General features: G+C 29.0%; 1 protein-coding gene across 2 annotated transcripts in view; it reads left to right on the top strand.

The window, feature by feature from the left end:
- Positions 1-24275, top strand: part of LOC142330467 (G protein-activated inward rectifier potassium channel 3-like) — a 111764-nt gene that overhangs the window by 64353 nt on the left and 23136 nt on the right. For both annotated transcript variants that reach the window (XM_075375711.1, XM_075375708.1), the window contains 3 exons: positions 13084-13204; positions 20057-20374; positions 22584-22823. In XM_075375711.1, the coding sequence (XP_075231826.1) occupies positions 13084-13204; positions 20057-20374; positions 22584-22823 (679 nt within the window). The remainder of the gene's footprint in view (positions 1-13083; positions 13205-20056; positions 20375-22583; positions 22824-24275) is intronic.

Below are 24275 nucleotides of genomic sequence, written 5' to 3'. Positions count from 1 at the left end.
TTGCTATAATAGAAAAATCAAACATTTCGGTACTGGAAAATTTACAAGTGCATATCTAGAGAATGCCTAATTATTTTACTTTCTTCAGAATATATATACCTTTCCCTCTGGATGTCTTTTATACGAATAAATCATTTTATTATATGAATACTTATAATGAAGCACTTTTGTTTTCTTATTATTTATTTTTAATCTATTACTCTCTAGCCAACAGTTCAAGCAAACCAGTATTTGATTCTTCTTTGCAAAAAATTGATAATAAATATTTCCCTGAAATCATTTTACTTACTTAATACTGAAAGTAAAATTTTTAATAATATGAGGCAAGTTTGTATTTTTACGGTATGTTTTTTATAATAATTTCAGAATCACAAATCAGAAAATTATTTTGGTAATATAATAAATTATTTTAGATTAGATTTATTTTAGATATTATTACTCTGTTTTATGACAGGGTGCACACATAAATGCTTAAATTAGCATTGCTTTTTTTTTAATGTTTAAATTAGTTAGATTAGGGTGAGATTATAATTTTCAGAACATACTAATTTAAAAAAAAATAATATTTTACTTGACTTCTGTATATTAATTATAAATTAATATTAATTTTTAGTTTGTAAAGTATTTGTTCTTTTATGACTAAGGTACTACTACTCATATATAGATCTTCAAACTCCTCTCAAGTAATTTGGACAACAATTTTAAATTAACCTGATAAATATAAAATAATAAATGAAAAAATTCTTAGACTGATTGGAAATCAAATGTAGGACATGATATTTATTTAGACATTTTAACAGCTGAGCTACAGTGATTGTAAATTATTATCTTTTTAATAGAAGATAGACAAATAGTCTAAAAGTATAGTCTATTTATTTTATAATAAAAATGCCAGGGTTAAGTAAATTAAACAAAATGTTCATTTTTTTTGGAATAATACTGGTTAAAATTTGTTATGAATATAGTATGCATAATTTTTCTCTATTCTTTTTTTTTAAATTTTTTTATTGTAAGATCTTAAACCAAAATAACACAAATCGGATTGGTAACTTCATTGTCAATATTCTTTATCTGAAGAAATCATTGGTATTTTAAAGATGTAGAAAAAACAAACACTAAATAGTGACCTTGTTGAACTGTATTCATACATTATCTCGATGTTTATGTCCTTGACTCATACTTAAAAAGATTAACGTTAAGTACTAAAAAATAGAAAAAACAATCATTACCTAGAAATCTTTAATAATCATTTATATCTATACCTGATGCTTAAAGTTATTACTATTATTTCTGTATTTATTCATTGTAATTACTTGTTTATTTTTATACAACTAGAGAAAATTATATAATAATATAAAATAAATTATATAATTTTAATAATTTTCCCCCTTTATTAACTTTAAAAAGATAAAAGTTAGCATTAATAATTACTAGCATTTTGCATACATCAAGTGTGATACTAAGTTGCTTAAAAACATTAGTGAGAAGAAGATACACTGCAATTTTTACTAGTGCCTTGAAAATATCATTATTTTCAATCTCTTCATTGCATTATCTAATCTATATATGCTGTTATATCAACTTTAATATTAATATTTTTAATATTTTAAGTATTACATGAATGAATTATCAGAAGGATGAGTGATGAATGAGTCTTTTTCTTTTGGATCGGTTCATGACATGAGAAAGAACTAAGAAAATTCCAGGGAGGTTTCATACCCTGGTGGAGCTGTCCGGACCACCAGCCCCAGAATAAAATTCACAACTTAATGAAACCAGAGCTAATCAACTAAATTAATTAAGTATTATAATAATAGATTTATTTTTATTGGCTAAAATGTTGAATAACAAAATAATAAATGTAATTATGTTATTTAAATTAAACCTTAAAACAAGATTACCCATGAGAAAAGTCTATTGTGTCTCAAGCTAATAATGGATTACAGCAGGAAAAGAAACAGAGCCGTGGTGATAATATCTGTAGAATTCAAGAAATCTTATGACTACATCCACAGAGAATCCCTACTAAAAATCCTGAGACACATTGGACTACATACCAAAGTAATAAACATGATAAAACTGACTCTCAGAAATACAAAGTCAAAGGTAAAATTCAGAGATGAGCTCTAAGAACCATTTGGGATCAGAACAGGACTGCTCCAAGGTGATGGCTCTCATTGCTATTATTCAACTATGGTCTAGAAATGATAATGAGGGAATGGCCCAAAAATTTCCTCCAAAAATAAAAATAAACCAAAAAATCAAAACAAGTTATCTTGGTTATGTTGATGATTTGACACTGCTAGCAAACAACATCGATGAAACTAAATCACATATATTAGAACTTCAAAACATTGCAAATAAAATTGGCCACAAAATATCATTTGAAAAGACAGAAATTATGTCCCAAAAACCAACATGATTAAAAGAAGTAAACATAAATGGTAATAAAATCAAAATGCTAACCCAGTTTAAATACCTCAGAGAAATAATAACAAACAACCAAAACGATAAAACCTCGTTCCAAATAAGAAGAAACAAACTATAGCTAAAGCTCAGTTATTAACCTGGTATACTTACAATAAAAAATGCCTATCCATAATTGCAAAAATAATATAATAAATGCAACACAGTTATATAACCAGAAGCCACTTACGCAGCAGAAACACTCTTTTATCTGAACAAATAATCAAAGACAGACAGACTCCTGAAATTCAAGAGAAGAATTGGAAGAACCTGCATCAATAAAAAGTACCAGAAAGACAGGCAGTGGTGGATTGTGCCCAATTAAGTTCTGTACAAATAATTAGAACCCATCACTGATAACATGTGAAAGAGGAGACTAGGATTCTTTGGACATATCATAAGGATGCAAGATTCAAGACTTCTGAAACAGCAAGTACAGTACAATCTCGACTCAAAAAACACCAAGACAGGATGCAGAGGGATCAGAGAAATAAGAGAGGATCTGAAGAAAATTGGCCTTTCACCAGAAGACACCACAGATAAAATAAAATGAAACAAGAAAATCAAGAACAAAAATATGCTTTCAACATTAACAAGGGGACAAAGATTGAAATATGTGAAAAAGCAAGATGATTGCAAGGCCCCAACAGTCCCATTGAAGAGACGAGACGAGACTTTGATAATGGACTGAGTAAGGTGATCCTATGTGGTCATAATAGATACTAATAATATATATAAGTTCTTTCCAATACAAAGTTTATCATGGTGAATAAAATATAAACTTATATATAACTTATAAAAATTATTTATTTACTTTTACCACTTTAACAATGGACTAGCATCCTTTAACAGCTCTTGATGGTTGATAATGAATACAGTAACATGTAAGAAATCCAATGCCTAACTAAAACTTTAACCTGCCTCCAGATGAAATTGCACTGCTATGGAGATCAGCAATAAATAAAGCCAATTTTAAAACATGCAATAAAAAAATTAGTGCTGTTGGATTTCTTTAAATTAAAAACATTTGAAGTATCAAATTAAACAATTGTTTTAAAAAAGCATATTAAGCCTTAATTTGACAGCTAACCTTAAAAAGTCAAAACTTAAAGGTTATTTGAATTGTAGTAGTTTAATTTCAAGTAAAAAAGTAGGTAAAAACCTGCATCATGATAAAAACCAGAAAATAATACAGAGATATGATGTAAATTGACTACTATAAAGTATGACCTAACCTTTTCTTTAATATAGAAATATTTATTATTTCTCCTAACTTTACTCATAAATTAATTTTCCTGAAGTTTTATGTTTAAATATATTTGTTGTATATTAAAATTACATCAGGCTATTGAAACAATACAGTACTAAGTAATGATGACAAATACAAAAATATTTTCAAATCTTCTTTTTGACCTTGTAAAATCTTTTTAGTCATGTTAAAAAAATCTGCACATATTGGTATGTGAAAGAAACTTATAGAATCATCAGAGGAAGTTTCTTACAAAATAAAAAAAAAAAATGATCAAATAACTACATTTGATCATAACATAGATTTGAACATAAAAATATGTCAAACTTAGTAATACTTAAAAACTATGTTAAAAAAATTATATATGGATTGAGAATTTTCCCAGTTTTACTAGTCAAATAAGATATAATTTTAAATTTGTTGAACAGATATCAACTAATTCTCAGTACATGAAAAAGTACGTAAAGTACTTTGTTAAGCGGCTTTACTCCATGGAAATAAGAGGATTAAAGATATGCATTAGGTTACTATTAATGTAATGACTGGTATTAAAAATAAAATACGTTCTAAAAATGTTTGTAGCTTTGTGAAATTATAAAATATAATAAACATCTCTTAAAATTTCATAAATATTTTGTTTTATTTCACTTTATAATGATTTTAATACTAAAATTTTGAAATGAATAAACTTATTTTATAAATCTAAATACCTAATTTCGAGTTATAGTTTTAGTTTACAAATAGTCAACTAACATAAATAAAAAATTAATAGTGAACTTAACATATTTAACAATAAATTAATTAAGTCAATAGATTTTTTGTCATATTTATAACTTATTGATAGAGAGGCGTTGACAGTTTTTTACTGTGAAAATCCAAATTCATGTTAGGCCAACAACTTAGTCATCTTGGGAATTAGATTAAAAGTATTAAAACATCGTGTTCACCTTTTTACCTTTGAAAGCTGTCAAACTTGCCTTTCACAGTATAAGTGTCAGTTTCCATTTCTTGTATTTATTTTTATTTTTTTTGTTTTATAAACTGTAATAATTATTATAAATTATTTTTCATTTCTAGGGGTAAATATTACTTACTGTAAAGGGTTTGGTATGAAATTATTATAAGAATAATCATTTTCTTAATATTATGCTACCATAGACAAGTGATTATGATTGCATTTTTTAAAATCAACCTTCTGCTTTTTTTTAACATGACTTTTGATTGTTTTCAGTTTTCATTTCCATGATGCTACTTTCCCTGAGATGATAGTTGTTTCACAACCATTAGATTATAAGAGGATACAGTTTACTGTATTACCTAGGCCATGACAATCATTTTTTGAAATTAAATCCTTTTCTTACAAATATATTTGTGCTTATCTGCACAAGAGTTATTGAATTTTCCATGTTAAACTACCTTTTGATGTGCATGAATTTGAATTATTTAAATAAAATTTAAAAAAAATATTTTTTCTTGTAAAAAATTGATTAATTAATATGTTGAGATTTTGCTATAATAGCTAAAAAATGGTAACAGTATCAGTTACTTTTATATAACAATTTAATTATTTTTTTTTATCACTTATTTCATACTTAAAATATTCATTATATTCATTCATTCAGTTTTTGTATATTTTCTGTGTGGGTTTTTTTTTAAAGTAAGGATTTCAAAAGTAGTTGAGTAAATTGAAAAATAGGGAGTAAGAAGTTGTTTGATTTAAGGAAGTTTTTTGCATTTTCAGTGAAGTGTTGTTCGTTTTTTTGAAAGGTTTTTCTGAATTTAATAGATGCACTTTTCAAAATAACATTTTGAAGAGTAGTCTATTAGAATTAAGGATAGAATAACTTAGTATGTGATTCTGTAATTGTTTTGATTACATGTAAACATTATGGCAACCAAAGTTTAAAAAAAAAGAGTTTATTTGAAAAAAAAAAATGGAACAGCAATATGAAAATAGAAGTTCTTGAGGTCATTTCTCGTAAAAGGACTGCTTACAAAATTTGAACTGAATAAAACCTAACAGATCAAAATTAATTTAATGGATTTCTAATTATTTTCAGGGTGAAATAATCATTTCCTGTTAAACTTAAAACAAACAAAAAAAATGTTATATAACAGGGTCATTTGCAAATACGAAATAGACTTTACCAAATAGTAAGCAGGATTAAAAAGTATATATGAGGTCTGGTAAATAAAGCAATGAGACTGGTTCAGAAAAACATTTTATTTGCAATCCAATTATACATGGGCTATATCACCCTTGAAATAGTTCCCTTGGGATGCCATGCAATGCTTCAAACAGTCTTCCCACTTTTCATAGCAGTGTTGGAACTCAGAAACCGGGATATCCTTCAGATGGTCAGTTAAATTTTTTTGTATGTTTTCTACTGTTCCAAAATGGTGTGTCCTTTGAGATGTTTTTTTAAAGTCAGGAAAAGGAAAACATTATAGGGACTCAAGTGAGGTAAATAAGGTGGTTGAGGAACTGCAGGATTTTTTTTTGTTAAAAACTCATTAAATGAGAGTACAGTGTGACAAGGTGCATTGTCATAATGCAGCATTCAGTTGTCTTTGATGGCTGGTCTCATGCGAGCAACTCTTTTCCACCGTCTTTCAAGAATTTCTCTGTAAACAAATTGATTTACTGTCTGACCTGCAGATAAAAACTACTTATGGACAATGGCATTACTATTGAAGAAACAAATTAGCTTGGTTTTGATTTTTTATTTGCTCATTTTCTCTTTTCTGGAACGTGGTGAGTTTGAAGTATGCTGCTCCTTGTTCTGGTGTTTTGTTCCTGGGTCGTACTCAAATATCCAAGATTCATCGCCAGAATAACATTTTTTTGAAAATCAGGATCAGTTTCAATTCGCCCTAGAAGATTGCGGCACACTTTCACCCAGTTGTTTTTCTATTCAACAGTAAGTTTTTTTGGGACCAATGTTGCACAAACTTTCACGTCCAATTCGTTTGTGAAAATCTGGTGGACTGTGTGGTATGGTTCAAATTCAATTGTTCTGCAATCAATCTGACAGTTAATCACTAGTCATACAGTATCAAGTCTGATTCACTCAACATTGTCTTCACTTTTTGACGTTAACGGTCTTCTAGAGAGTGGATCGTCTGCAACTGATTCCCGGCCATCTGAAAATGCTTTAAATCACCTAAAAACTTGGGCTCATGACAGACATCATCTGCATACAACATTTTCAATTTTGAAAAAGTTTCAGTATTATTCTCACCAAGTTTAATACAAAACTTGATTTCACAACATTGCTCATAATTAGTATCACGCACTTCTTTTGTGACCTTATAGTTCTTTGTATCATGTATCTGTTTATTTATCTGTAAATAAAATAAGCTTATGAGAATGAAGTACTAGTAGCTGAGTGCTGGGATTTATTTTATTTTTAATTATTACTGCATTATTTTAATAAAACTTTAAAATAAACCATTACAATAGTAACAACATACAATTCTCCTTCATGTCCTGGAATAGGATAAGAGAATTTTCAGTTTTCTGAAGCTGTATTTTGTATTTGTTTTTTTTTTAATTACATTGAAGATTTGTTAAAAAATTAACCAATTTTACTTATTACTTGGGAAGCAGTTGGAGCCAGGAGTTTGGGCTTATCAGAGTGATATAATTTGCCGTGTAATGTATTTTTGTCTAGTGGTATTGATAATGTTAGACATTAATCTTTAGTATTGTGTTAATTACCTTCATTGTGCTCAATAACAAAATGTATTGAACAACCCTACTAAATCATGTTTTGCTCAATGTTCATAGTTAATCAATCTGAAAAATTATACAACTCAGCAGCAGTAGTAATTATAGAAATAGAAGTACGGTATAAAAATTAAAAAAATTGCTGAAATTTGATAGAAAGTGTCAACATTCCAGTAGACTTTTAACAAACCCAAATCTTAAATGTATGGAATTTAATTATGAAAGATCATTACTTGACTACCCGAGAAATTAATGATGTCATTGGTATTATTGAATGTTAAAAGCATGAAATTTTAATAGATGATTAGAATATCCATAGCATGACATGTCTTTTGTTCTGATGATGTACAGATCATGCTGGATTGTACTAAAAGCAACTTTTATATAACTTTATATATCAAAGCAACTTTGATATAATAGTACAATCCAGAAATGAAGTCTCAGTCATCATAGTGGTATGCTTTTAACTTTCTTAGATCAAAAAAGCAGGAGTGGCAAACAGAAGAGTCAAATTAATTTTCTTTTTTACTATTTTAGACTTGAACATCAAGGAATATACTCCAGAAGATAAAAATATAAAAATGTTTTTATCAACATTTCTCTAATTCTTTGTGATTTTGTTCACCATAAAAGAATGTGAGGAATTATGCAACTGGTAAACTGCATCATGAAATATCCTATCTATTTCTCACACCTAGTTCATATCTTTTTAAACCAAATTCATCAAACACTTCAGGTGTGACTCCCTGTGATTTCTATTTATTTCCGAAGTTTAAAATAATGTTATTTAAAGAATTGCAGTTTCAGAGCCAGAATGACGTGAAAAACGTAATAACACAATTAGATAATAAAGGTTATTCCAAAACAAGAGTTTCAGAAATGTTTTAATGACTGGAAAAGTGTTGAGTGTATTGAGTCACAAAAGTTATAGTTTGAGAAGATACATTTTGCAACTTAGTAGATTTAATTCTTTTATGAAAATCCCAAAAGCCACATACATTTTAAACTGACTTTATTTTTAATATTATTTTGAGTTTTCAGGTGCTTATTCTATATTTTTTACGGCACTTATCTCCCCCCTAATAAGTGCTAACAACCACATGTGAGGGCAGGTAGGTATCAAATCACTCTGTTCCTCTTGAGCAAAGGAATCATGTATGAAAGTGGAAGAATCATATTGTTGGTCGATATCATTAGGATGCAGAAGGCATTTATTTTAAAGTAGACAACACTGCTTTAAAATCCATATTGATCTTATCAGGAAATCACATGGCTTTGTTCCATGTGAAATCAATTTGGTAATTTTATTTCCTCATTTATTTAGTTTTCCAGCGGAAAGGAAGTCACACCATACCTTAAATGATACTGTGACTAATAGTAATTAAGATCTGACAGATTTGATACTCGATTTTGAACAGTTGTTAGCAAGATCATGATAATGAGGATAGTGTTCATTGTAATAATGATCACGCCCACAAAAATTAAATGTCCAATAAAAAATTGCCATAAACATATGGTTTCTGTATCTAAATTCAATTAGATCTTTTAAATATTTTACATTTTGAAAAAAATCACGTTAAATTTAATTAATTTTTGATAAATTATGATTGTCTGTATTTATTGACATTTCTATTTTAGAGATGTGTCCTTCAGACATACATACAGACATGCTATCATATTATAGACATATTTATAGATGAATTACTGTTAAATATTAATTACTCATATAAATTAAGTATTTTAATACGATGTAGTCAATATTAGATCATATCATGTATCAGTAGAACAGAATTTGTCATATATTATATATATACATATTTGATTAGATGTAATAAATATTTCAGATTTTTATTCAAAAAATGTTCAGTGGAATTTTTCCTTCAAAAATGAAAACAATTTTTTTTAATACATGTTTATTTATTTCTTTTGTGAGACTATTTATGTTGAACTACTGATTTTTATAACATATAATAATACAACTTTAGCTAAAATTATTGCAGTCTTCAGTGGGATTAACTGAACATAGAAAATTCTGTCAAAATTCTCTTTTTACCCATGATGTAACGAAGATAATATATGCGTTTGGGGTAAAAGGTTGTTTGTATATATCTCTGGTACCATTTTTCCTTAAAAACTACTGGACCAATTTTGATGCGGTTTTTTACATTACATTAGTATCACTTCAGTGCAGGTTCTTAGATGTTTTACGGTTATAGCCCACCAGGGAGCACTGCAGTAGATCTGTTTCTCTAAATCGGCAGTGGGTTTTTAAAAATTTTTAATTTTATTACATGTTCACTTTTATTGTTTACAAAAGAACTACCCTACGCTTTATGAATGAATAGAATACTGTCACTTTCACTCCTTGTTTTTCTTGTTTAGTCTCCGGGAATCACTATCAGGTATTACTTCAGAGGATGAATGAGGATGATATGTATGAGTGAGTGGCTGAGCTGATTTTGATGCGGTTTTTTACATTACATAGGTATCACTTCTGAGCAGGTTCTTATATTGGTTTTACGGTTATAGGCCACCAGGGTACACTGCAGTAGATATATTTCTCTAAAATGGTTGGGCTGATTTTGATACGGTTTTTACATTACATAGGTATCATTTCAGAACAGGTCCTTAGGTTGGTTTTACGGTTATAAGTTTCCGCGGGGTGCTGCTGTAGATATGTTTATTTGAAATGGCTTTTGAATGTTTTCTAAGTCTTTATAATTAATATTTTTTTTACTTTACTTTTATTTTATCATGGTTTTTTAAAGTTCTAATTTTACTTATTTGTTATACCCTACAATGAAAGTCCAAAAAAACTTTTCATTTATAAACGATATCGTTCTATGTTTACACATTTCCACATAGCAACTAAATAAAAGATTGTGAAATTACAATGTATTTTTTTTTTTCTTTATACAGGAATAGGTTTTATGATAATAGTTTTTGTCGAAGTTTAATTACAGAACTATCATACTGAATTTTCTTAAAAATGGATAAATTACTACAAAATTAAAAAATATTTTTTCAGTTTTCATTAATTAATGTCACTTATGATCATCTTCCATATTAGATGCACTTGTTACATAGAATCACTGTTTTTTTTATGATTACATATTTATTCCCTCTTATTAGCTAAATGTCTTGACCGATTTGGGTGAAAATATCATAAGAATTACAATTTTTTTTTTAAACAATAATAGATTTTATTGGAGATAACGTAGTTTTTCTTTTTTTACATTTGGATCATATGGATCACATTAAAAAACAAATCTACTTTTCATTTTGTTTCTTTTTCTGCCAGTACTCTTTCATTATTTTAATAACTTCATCTCTCTTATTTTGAAAAAAATTTTTCCCCTTTTACCTTTCAGCTTTTCTTGAAAACTTTTGAAATTTTTCTTTATTACTGAACGTGTTTCTATCCAAAATTTCTTCTTGTTTAGTATTAATTCCTTTAGATTTTTTTTTTTTATTTCATGAAACCAATTATTTTTAGTTTTTAATTATGAAAAGTAATTAAAGATTTTTTTTTGTTAATCTGTTTCTGCCATTCTTTTTAAATGTCTGTAAAAGCCTTCGTTTCTCATAGTCTCAATCATTTTTTTCAAATTTTTGTTAAATTTTCTTAACTGACATAAAGACATTGTGATTATTTTATTTTACAATTAGATTTTAAAATCTTTATTAAAATTATCCTTTATTTTTTAATTATATTTTCCAGTGTTGAGTCTACAGCATATAAGCATTCCCGGTTTCATGTGTTAAAAAAGTGATTTTTTATTACATAAATTTTTTGTTAATTGATAGTTCTGTTTTATTTGCTTTCTTAGTTCGATCATTCCAGGGTGTTATACTGTTATACTACGAGGATTATTTTTTTTTCAAGGTCCGATCGGTCACGAAATTAAAACCACAGTGAAAATAAAAAATATTTTATTTGTAACAAGTACTTTACACAAGTATAGTTACGCTATATCTCTCGCCACTCCGATTTAGACATTTGTCGTAGCGTGGTATCAACTTTCCAATACCCTCGTCATAGAAGGGAGCCGCCTGTGTTTTCACCCATGTTTCTACGCTGGTCTGCAGCTCGATATCTGTGCCAAAATGTTGTCCTCCTACCCAGCGTTTCATGTGAGCAAAGAGATGAAAATCGGTGGAGCCAATCCGGGCTGTATGGTGGGTGATCAAACACTTCCCAACGAAAACGCTGCAGGAGCTTCTTTTTCACAGCTGTAGTGTGCGGCCGAGGATTGTCATGGAGAAAGACAATGCTTGATGACAACATTCCTTTCCGCTTATTCTTATTCACCCACCATACAGCCCGGACTTGGCTCCATCCGATTCTCACCTCTTTTCTCACATGAAACGCTGGCTAGGAGGACAACATTTTGACACAGACATCGAGCTGCAGACCAGCGTAGAAACATGGCTAAAAATACAGGCGGCTCCGTTCTATGACGAGGGTATTGGAAAGTTAGTATCATGCTACGACAAATGCCTAAATCGGAGTGGCGACTATGTAGAGAAATAGCGTAACTATGTAAGTACGTGTTACAAATAAAACATTTTTACTTTCACTGGGGTTTTAATTTCGTGACCGATCGGACCTTGAAGAAAATAACCCTCGTATTTATACTATACAGAGTGTTATACTATTTTTATTTTACTGTTAACTTTTAGAGATTACAGTTTATTTTGTAGGAAAATGTAGTTGCGTCTTTTTTGCAGTTCTTTTTCTATGATCAATATAGAATTTTATTAAAAAAATTGATTGATAAAAATTTTTATGTTTTTTTTTTTTTTATCTTATATTATTTAAATGTTTATAAATTTATATTATTTTTAAAAAAATTTACTCTGAATATCTGATTAACATATATTTTTCTGAAGTTTGTCAAATATATACGCAACAAAAATTACTTAAATTTCATATCATTTATGATATCACAATACTTCTAATAGTTTCAGATAATAAAATTAAAAAAAAAACGTTTGTATATGCTCGTTAATTTTCTTAAACTGTGTGTAAAACGTTAAGTAGACAAAACTCGTGAAGATAAACATAATGTTTATCTTATTTAGTGTTAACATACGTAATTATTACCTGTCTATTACCTATTATAAAGTCTTTTAGTATCGTTAAAGTATTTTTTTTTCTGAATGTTATACATTTCAGTGCAAGTTAATGTCGTAATTTAAAATTTCATGAAAATAATTTTAAAAAAGTTTTCTTTAAATTAAGCACTAAGATTATTATATATTATTTACTGTAGAGAGAGTTTATGTGAGGTTTATTTGTACAGTTCTCTATTTACTTAAAATTTTATTTATGTAGGGCTCATTTGTAGAAACCAAATAATTACTTAGCAAGACAACAAAAAGACATTTGGATTATAATAATTATAAATTTGTTAAAATTTAGCCTAAGTTATTAAAATGTTAAAATATATTATACTAAATAGATAATATAGTTATCTTTACAACAGAAAAACATAACTGTCTTGACGTTATCTAACTTCATAATATCTCTTATGGTTTTACTTTATTTTTATTTGTTTTTTTAAATTTTTTTAGGAAATTTAATTTCAATGAATTAAAAATAATTTACCATTTTATGAACTTTTTTTATTTTTAGAAATCGATATCGAGGGCCAGGATGTTCATACAGGAAATTAAGAAGAAGAGCTGTTTTCAAAAACGGGGATTGTAATGTTGCTCAAGTGAACATATCAAAACGAAGACGCCGTTATCTTCAAGTAAGTAATAAATAGTATACATCAACTCTTGTATTGTAATATGCAGTCATTTGTTATCACTATTTTATGAATAATTTCTGTTATATTACAACATACGAGAGTCGTTGAATAATTAAATAGAGAAATGACTAGAAAAGTTATTATTTATTGAATGACAATGAAACTAACGCTACATTTCAAAATAATCCCCAGCTACATTGTAGTAATCGATTCAAATTTCTGTGAACTTTCTTATTCTAGTAGTAAAGAATTGTTCATCTCAGTGTCGTGCATTCTACTTTTCGTTCATTCTTGTCGTGCATTCTGCTTCCAATAACAAGAATCGAAACAAAACACAAAGTAATATCAATGGATTGTTTTGCTTTTGTAAATTATCTAGGGATTTTCGTTGATGACTTTAATTCATACCAAAAAAAACAAATCGAAATTTTGAAGGAAATCGCCGAAAGAACTGGACTGAAAATTTTATTTTAAAAATACAGAAATAGTGACAAATCTTAAAAGAAAACCCAAGAAAAATAGCAAAAAATCGAGAAAATTAAAGTTGTGGAAAAATTTAAATATTTGGACGAAGTTTACCAGAAAAATGGATTTGACAAAATTTGTTTATAAAATCGGGCAAATAAAATGGAAATGGTTTTCCGACTAATCAAAATTCTTTTCACAGAAGGAACATATCCTAACTACTAACAGGAGTACTTGGAAAACTTTCAGTAAACTTGCGGTTCACTAAATCAGAATACTTCTCACCTTCATGAAAGACGTACGTGTTCAACAAGAAAAATTCGTTCTTCTACCGAAAAAACCATTACGTTTCTCGTCTCTATTCATTCCGATAAACGAAACTGAGCGCGTTCAATCCAAACTCAACTGATGTCTTGGTTTATTTCTGAGCAACACCCAACGAACTCACAGGGCAACCAACCTAACGTCGAAAGAAGAGAATGCATCGCATAATTGTAAAGAATAATGCACAATGACTTTGGAACGCTGTGTATTAGTTAGTAGTCACTGACTGTACTGAGATCGGTGAGGAGCGAATAGCGAGGTTCCTTTGATACAAACCAGGACACCCCTAGTAGTGAATAGAGAACTTGTATATTAATTACTGCAGACAATAAAATGAATATGATAACTTTAGTTTTGATTTCCAAGATTTTTTAAAATTGTTATATAATTAGGTATAGAGACTTACTTTTGTAGGCAAGTATAAGAAAGAAAGAAAAAAATTGTTTCCTCAATTTTGTTTCTTTAATTTTAATGAAAAATCATATAAAGTGTCTACGATCCGGTTATAGATCGATTTAATCAAATTGAAAATCTTGTTATTTATTTCACAAAAACTGAAAGTAAATTATTTTTGATAAAGTTCCACAAACCAAAGAAATTTAACGAGAATATTATCCAAAATTTAGACGTAGTATTAAATTAATTTCGATCTACCCTAGCTATCAACTCGATTTTTTATTTTCCACGATTTTTAATTTTATTCATATCTAAATCATAATGGAAACATTATTTTTATATAGAATAAGGAAAACTAGAACGTTTATCTCAACTTTTTTTACTTTATGAAGTAAAAAATAAAATTAATCAATGCTGTTTTGCATATGTAGAGACCGAAAATGACCACATCTGTTTTGTTATGGGAAAACCTAATATTTATTCTACTTGATCAATAAAAAATTATTGGCTATAATAAATTATAATAAACCAACTTATACGGTTTATGAAACTGTTTTCTTATTCTTCTCAACCAGCTGTAGCATTCATCAAAATATATTCCTGATAATCTTATTTTTCACCATGTTTCTTTTTTATTTTTATTTCATTACTGAGTGGAAATGACATTATAATTTTTGAAATGAACTTGTTAAAAATCAATCAAAATTTTTCTCAGTTTCACCAAAATTGAAAGATTATATTTATGAATGGATATTATACAAACTGGTTTATTTAAAGGAATTCGTTTATTTAAGTAGACGTAAGTAGTATAGGGGAGCCGGCCTCCGTGGCGCGAATAGTGGCGTCTCGGCGTTTCATCCGGAGGTCACGGGTTCGAATCCCGGTCAGACATGGCATTTTCACACACGCTACAAATCATTCTTCTCATCATCTGAAGCAATACCTAACGGTGGTCCCGGAGGTTAAATTAATATAGGGAAAAGTGGTGATGTTCCTTGGGTCATTATGCATTGTGCTGCTATTTGAACAGGAAACAGAATTAGTGTCTTTAGTTATTTGATTTGCCTGTAGGAGCACTGTGAATATTATTTTACTATGTTGTGTAGTGCTTGCTTTTTATGAAAAATTAGTTTTTTGATTCAATTTCTTGATTTTTGGTGAGACTCATAAACAACAAGCTGAAAAAAATCATAAAGGTAATTAGTTTGTACTTTTCTTTATCTAATGGTGTATAATAATGTCTAAAAGCCTAACTTATAAATCGGCCATGGTTCGACTCAAGGTACAACCATTCCATTTACATTTACATTAAAGTAACATATATGGTCCTCTAACATTTTAGTTCTTTTCTAGGAAATGCCTTGAAGCAAAGTGGGTAATAAAAGGAAGCCAGTGAACGTAATAGTCCTTAAAAAATCAGCAAACAATGTGCTACAGAACCAAATGGATATTAAGGCAGCTGCCAAGAAATACAATGTTTCAATTACTACTTTGCAAAGAATTTGAATAAACTTAACTTTCTAGTTCTGTTGATGTATCATTTGTTTATACATCTAATATTGATGCTAATAAAGTGTTTTCAAAAGAATAAGAAACAGAATTGCTGATGTATTGAAGCATGCTGAGAGGTTTCACTATGGACTTACAAAAAAAGTCTCTACTTAAGTTAGCTTATGATTATGCAAAATCCAACAACCTAAAAGTCCCCGAAAATTGGGAGTTAGAACAATCAGCTGTGAATTTCTGGTATCAGCTATTTTGTAAATGATTTCCTGATTTGACATTATGGAACTCTGAAGCTACAAGCCTTTCCTGGGCTACGAGTTTCAATAAGGAAAATTTGGAGCTTTTTTACTAATCTAAAAACAGTAATAGAAAAATATAAATTTCCACCTAATATGATTTATAATTTGGATGAAACTGGAAATTCTACAGTTCACAAGCCTCCAAAGGTTATATGTGACAAAAAAACAAAATCAACTTGGTTTAGCAATATCAGCTGAGTGGGGCATCAATATCACAATGATAGCTGCCATAAATGCGATTGGAAACCATGTTCCTCCAATATTTATAATCCAGAGAATAAATTTCAGGGAACACATGCTCATAGGAGTGCCGATGGGCACTATTGGTGGGGTAAACCCTTCAGGATGTCCAGTGATATTTTGCTTTGTGCAACACCTCAGACACTTCATTCAGTATGTCAGACCATTTCTAAATAACCCATTCTCCTTATTACTGATAACCATGAGACGCATATCTCAATTGAAGCAATTACTATGGTCAAGGAAAATGGAGTTGTCATGTTGATGTTGCCCCACCGCATATGGCATAAACTCCAACCACACGAACATGGAGTTTTCGGACCATACAGGTCATTTTATAATTAGTGGGTGATCCAGCCCCCGAAAGACCAGTCATTATATATGAACTTGCTGGTTTGATCAATACAGACTTCAATAAGGCATTTACTACAGAACATATCAAGACTGAATTTCATGTGAGTGTCTTTCCTCTATATGAAAATATTTTTGGAGAGGAAGAATATTTATCTTCTTATGTGACAGATTGACCACTTGACAAAGATGGACTGGGAATTCAACCTCGTGCAGTAGCAGGACACAGCGCACTACAGCAAGACGTTCCTTTGAATGATAAAATCCCTGCAACTGTTAGTAATAATGGAAAATCTCAAGGGATTATTGTAGTATCTCCAGAATTGATTCGGCCTTTCCCAGAGGCTCCACCAAGAAAAAGTAATAAGGAAGAAAAAAGGAAAGGTGAAAGTAGTGACAAATACCTCAGAAACAAATGAAATCAAGCAGTCAAAAGCAAAGAAAGCAAAAAAAAACGAAGATGAAAAGATAGCTTTGAAGAAATCTTCAAAGAAAAAACTGATTATGGACGATGAAGATTCTGATGATCCTGACAGAACTGATAATCTAATAGAGAACTTGAGTGATGACAATTTAGATAATTTAATTGAAATGAATGACCAATTAGAATATTTAGTATTTGAAAGAAGCCTTGATTTGGAAATTGAAAATGAGGACTTTTGTTTTAATAAAAATTAGAGGCAAAGACAGAAGATTGTATTTTGTTGCAAGAACTGTGAAAAATTACCTAATGAGTAGTATGAAGTTCATTATTACAAAAGAGTGAATTTCAGCAATCATTTTTTCTACACAAGGAAGCTATTGATGTAAACTTCTTTATTCTCCTCCTCCTTGCAAAGACAAGGTACTGGGCAGTGGTGGCACTTCCAGTATCAACAGAACAGGTATATTTTTCCCTGTACAATGCACAATGAGCCAAGTTTTTTATTATTTACTGAGATAAACTATGATTTAACTGTATATTTTTCAGATAATTAAAAGACTTTAGATTAAATAAGTAGACTACTTTATTAATTTTCCAGATAGGTTGAATTTGCGTATTTTTAAAAGTTAATAATTGCTGTTAAGCATTTAATATGTAAAGATGTGTTAATAAATAAGTATGGTTTGTATACAGAAATGTTATGTTTTATTTCCTGGAAAGAAAAAACTTTTTATCATCCTATTGTTTATCATATGAACATAAGGTACATTGCATTGTTGTACCTTGGACCACCCTGCAGACCTTAAGAAGAAAAATATTTTCACATTAATATAGTTATTCAAATAGAATTAAAAAAAAGTAGATTAACAATATTATTAACTATGTTGTAAAATCATTAGCAATTGAAGATTACCACACAATTTGAAGTATAAAAAATAAAATTAAATATTTACCCAAGGTACAACAGTTTCCTCAACATTTATTAGCAGTTAATTTATTGTAGTGTAAGTAATAAAAATGCTTTAAAGATATTCTGTAGTAATAGTATCTAAATATTAACAAAAAAGATGGTCTGGTTACCTTAGACCATATCCAGTGTTAGATGTGGTTTGAGTATTTTTGATTTTAAAAAATGTTCAAGAATTGGTAATCCCTTTGTGATTAAATGCTTAAAACTAAACTTTTTATGATTTGGTTGCATTTTTAGGGTTAGTGCTCATGTCAGATTTTCTATCTACAAAACTTTTGTGTAGTTGATCATCAGATCAACCCTTCTCTTGCCTTTTTCTTCATTTTAATTAATTCAAACATGGATATGAAAGAATTGGATTTTATTATTTATGCTTTAAAGAATGAAAGTCTGTCTGCTTGTTTAGTAAAACATTATGTCTGAATCTCCCAACAGAATTTTATGAAATTCGGATATCTTAAGTCCAGTTTGATATTAGAATTTTAAAATTCAAAAATGTACTCAGCAGTCCAAAAAGAGGGGAAATTCAAAAACTACTGAAACAGTTGGTCTTATATTTGATGTAGCTTTTAAGTATGCGTTAAATCGTTGATATTTTGAAACCAATTAAACCTAACAACATTGAGGAGAGATTGTTTCAAAATTCAAAAATTGCTGGTTTTTTGATTCATTTTCTTGCATAAAATACGAGTACATTCAAATAAAATACTCCTCTTATTAAAATCGTAATCACCATTTAAATATTTCCTTTCTTGGCCTTTTAATTATCGAAGGATATTCAACTTTGTATTCCAATATGATTAAGGGCCTAAGTAAGGTTTTTATGATAGCAATCAACTTCATCCAATTTAACAAGAAAATTTGTTTGCATTCATAGCAATGTTTGGGGTAAAAAACAGGAACAACCTGGGGATACATTTTATACAATTTATGAAGATTTAAAAATCACACCCAGAAAAAAATAGTTCTGTTTGCTTGGGCGAGCTTTTCATTCCACTCATTATTGATGTCCCAATTCAATTATTTTTTTAAATATTTTTATATATATATATATATCATTTTGTATATATTTCAAATATTTTCATTACTTTAGTAGTAATGGTAAACGATTAAAACAAAATTCATTCGTACTTTTAAACAATAACAAAAACAGAAATCGCAATGCATTTTTCATTAGATGTATTTATTAATTGGATGTCAGGTGAATCAGACTTTCTTGTCTGCAGTACTAGTCAACATATTTAAATATGTGTCATGCTTCTAATTTGACAGAATATCTGGCTGAAGAAAATTGTCACATTACACAGACAAAAAGTTCGTCTGTAATAACTTTGAGTATTTGAGTATTCTGTAATAACATGATGTAATAACTGTAGCCCTATTACTGTGACTTTTCATTCTTGCAGAATGAAAGTCTGCCCTGCCCTCGTACACTTATCTAGGTTTTTTAATTTTAATTAATTGAATTTGATGAAGAGTCTTGTATTATTCAAACTTTTTATTTAACGGATAAGTAACTCAAATAAAATGTGTACATTTAAGATTTTTAGTTTAATGAATTATAAATTTTGCATATTCAGTTATTAATCTCAGGAGTGTTGTAATAAAGAAAAATTGCTAAGGTTATCTTCAATTTTGATTTTTTTCAAACAAGAGTGGAACTAACGTACAAGAGTGGTAGAACATTTTACATTATTTTTGCATCTCATTTTACTCAAAAACTTTTACACTTTTTGAGTAAAATGAGATGCAAAAGTAATGTAAAATGTTCTTTTATGTTAGAAACTACTTTTATAAAAATTCTGGAAAGACCAGAACCTTTGTATCATCATTTTAGCCTATTTAATTTAACATTAGATTTTGTTGTTTTTTTTCAGGATATCTTTACAACATTAGTTGATGTGCAGTGGAGATGGACACTACTGGTATTTATGCTAAGTTTTATGTTAAGTTGGTTAGGTTTTGGCTGTATATGGTGGTTAATTGCTTTTACACATGGTGATCTTGAACCAGAAAATCTTATTGATGAAAACTGGACACCATGTGTTGTAAACATCAACAGTTTCGCATCGTGTTTCTTATTCAGCATTGAAACACAGCATACGATTGGTTATGGTTCGAGATCAACTACTGAAGAATGTCCAGAAGCAATTATTGTTATGTGTTTACAAAGTATTACTGGCGTCATGATACAGGTGATTTTTTTTAAGATATACTTTTGTACTTTATTAGATATAAAAATAAATTTTTTTTTTTTTTTAATGAAAATATTTTTGACCATATTATTTCAGTTCCAGTATTTTAAATAATTAAATATCAGTTATAAGAATAAAGGATTTTATCCATGTTACTTCACTATGTTTAATAAGTCATAAAATTTCAATTTTTTCATTCTCTGAAATGTTTGCTTAAAGTTTTTTTGAAATTACAAGAAACTACATTACTATATTTTTTTTTGTATTAAGTTGGCATAAAATAAATTTTGATTTAACCTTTCCCCACATGCACCATTCTGCAGATCATCATTCAGCATATTGGTTTTTATGGCAAATACACAAAAAGTAAAATTTTTTTTTATTAAGATTGAGTGAGAAAAATAACCAAATTTCATGTTGCATTTATGCATTTTGTCACTGGACAAGAAAAGAGACACAATGAATGCGTGGATGTGAAAAGCCCTGACTGCTGAGGCAGCCAGACTCTAATAAGTTGGTTCTGATAAGAATTATATGGCTTGAGCTCTAGAGAATGGTGGTGACAGGACCAGCTCAGGAATCTAAATCTTGGGTGGTTCTTTCAAGAACCATTTAGGCTTAACTTTTGGCAACTAGAGTTAAGAGCCTGAAGGGATGGTTGATCTAGTGGGTAGTTGCACTTTTCTTCTTTGAATATCTTTTTCTTATCTCCAGGATGTTGTGTGGGTTTCTCTAGTTCAGATAGCCATGCTCTTTATGTAGCCACGTAATGGAAGTGATTGGGAGACTCTATCAGCACATATGGCATTTTTCATGAATATTGATCATTCTGACAGGTTGCCATGGTATGATCTTTGTATACCATTGGACAAAATAAGAGTCTCCCAGTTGGTTGCTTTATGTCAGACTTGTAATGTGGTAAAATAATGTGTACAACAATAACAACCACATGTTTATTTGTCATTAATATGATAATTTCTTTAATTTTTTTTATAAATAATTATAAAAAACTATTATTTTACCATTAAATTATTCAAAAAAATTAAAATTAGATAACCTAAAATTATCTTTATTAGTTTTCTATTGCTGTATAGATGTGTTTCGTGTGATGAATGGAGGCCATATTGAACATTTATGAAGGTATTACTGAAACTTTCTGTTTATGTTATTTTCATGTATCATTCATAATTTCATGTTTACTACTTTTTAAAATCCGATGAATCATCTCATCTGTAATCACCTGTATAATTATTTTGAGATTGATGTAGATCAAACACACGTGCCATTTTTTATGGCATAAACCGTAATTATCTAATGAAGAAAAAGAATAATTTAAATTAAACAAATTGAAGTGCAGTTAGTACAGTAATTCTTACTTTGAGCAGAACACGCATTTTGTACAAATGAACATGCATAAACATTACTCATAACAGAACCAATATTTTCAAATCAACCATTATTAATAGGGCAAAATATAAAGGTATAAACCACAATATGAATATAATTTTGTTACATTATATCAAAAAGCCTGTTGTTGAATAAATAAAATAGCATGTACAATATATTAAATATGAAATGTACATTTTTAACATATTCCATAAAAGCTACACATCCAATGTACTTGGTATTAAGTTGTTTTTCTCAAATTTGAAGGAAATAAACTGAAAAAAGAGATCCATTTACATACTTTTGTGACAGATCCAATATAATTTACAACTTCCTATTAAAAAGAATTGCTGATCACTTTAACTACCATAAACAGCGCAATCACTGATGGCTAGAACTGTGTAATAAAAAATTAATTTCTATGCATTCAAAAATGAGTTTTATGTTTATGATTTTTTTCAGATTTAATAATACGTGACATTATTATAAAGTATGAGACAGAATACTCATTTTCTTTTTAAAAGTTAATTTTGAAACAACTCCATTAGAATATTTTATTGTTGATTTTACAGTTAAAAAAAAATTTCATAAAAACCATGCTTTTTTATGAATTAGACATTATTTAATAATAGAAAATTTCAGAATCTTGTGTAACCACAACTACTCCTAACTCATATTAGCAAATACGAGTATAATGGAATAATAAATAACCACATTGTTAAATGTAATGTGTGATTTGTTGTATTAGTTGATACCAGTAAAAAAAAATTACATACTTATATTATTCATCTTAAAAGTATTTTCCATTATTTTTCTGTTTTAGGCATTTATGGTTGGTATAATATTTGCAAAGATGGCTAGACCTAAACAAAGAACACAGACATTATTATTCAGCCGTAATGCTGCTATATGTCAAAGAGATGGACAACTGTGTCTTATGTTTAGGGTTGGTGATATGCGTGAAAAATCCCACCTAATTAGTTCAAGTGTACGTGCACAAATAATTCGTCCACATAGCACAAAAGAAGGAGAATATCTTTCACCATTTTTGTGTGATCTTAAGGTAAGAAAATTGCATTGTTTATTTTAACATGCATGCATAATTTTGTTAACATAAAAAAAAAATCATGTGATTTTTTTAATAATTTTATGAGCTCCTTGAAGCTATATTTTTAGTTAACCATTAATCTTGCTTTCAGTACTTTATTTTTATTCCGCAAAGCTACATTTAATAAAGCTTCGAATTTAGGGAAAAATGTAGAATTAACTTAATGATCAGATAATCAGCAATATTATTTTAGGAGATAGTTTTCTTTGATCATTAGAGTCAATCTCTTTTCTTTTTATGTACATACATCAAGGACATAGTTTTAGGTAACCTTACAAGAATAAGCTCACTTCTGAAAACAACATAGCTATTCTCATGAAAATCAACCAACCCATGCAAGATATATTTAGAGTGCAGTGGTTTCTTGTGATCTTCTGTACTGAATGATATACAAAGCGAAAAAAAAAAAAACAAGATAACAAAATTTTTAATTCTGCACATTACATCTTTTCAGCTGAGTTCATTTTTTCCCCATATGATGGCAGTACTACCTAAAATGTATATCAGTATTTTCATGTGCAGTTAAAATTTGGCAACCATGTAATTAGGACAAATTTTATTGTAAATATTGATTTAGTTTGATTGAAATTGGACTTTTATTAAATTTTGAGTTAAAAAATATGGAAAAAGTACAGTATAATGGTGAAGATGGTAGCGAAGGATGAGGATGTTACATTGATACCAGGGTTTATGAGTGGTACAAATGGTTTCAAGAAAGTGGTGAAGACAACAGAAGGATTAGACATCATAAAGACCAACAACCGACAAAAATATTGACAAAATATAGGACAATGTGATCCATAATCATCAAATCACTTTTAGAGAAATTGCTAAGATGGTTATCTCTTATGGCTCATGTCAAAAAAGTTTGACTGATTTGGCTATAAAATGAGTAGTAACCATAACTAGTTACAAAACTATTGAATATTCAGCTAAAAGAACATCACAAAACAATTGTTAGCTGACATTGCTGATGACTCATAATTATTTTAAATATGTCATAACAGGTGATGAAACTGGTGTATAGTGATAAACTGAAATGGAACAGAGATCTAGTCTTCCCAGTAGAAGCTTCCTGAAGAACAAAGACTGAAAAACATGCCAAATTTGATCGAATGTAATGTTCCCCTTATTGTTTCTTTCGATTACAATGGTGTTGTCCATTATGAATTCTTACCACAACATATTGTACATTCGACAAACAATCTTAATTAGCAGTTTTACACTGTTTACATGATGCACTGTGAAGAAAATGACCACAAATATGGGTAAAACAGTTCTTGGATTTTGCATCACCATAACACTCTCACACTTCACTAATAATTCATGATTATTTAATAAAAATAACACCATAATGATGCCATAGCCTCCATATTATCAATTTTATGCCCTGGTGACTCTGCATGT

Source organism: Lycorma delicatula, chromosome 9, assembly GCF_047948215.1.
Source record: "Lycorma delicatula isolate Av1 chromosome 9, ASM4794821v1, whole genome shotgun sequence".
NCBI lineage: Eukaryota > Metazoa > Arthropoda > Insecta > Hemiptera > Fulgoridae > Lycorma > Lycorma delicatula.
The sequence above is the reverse complement of the archived record's forward strand: the minus strand, read 5'-3'. Positions and strand labels throughout refer to the sequence as shown.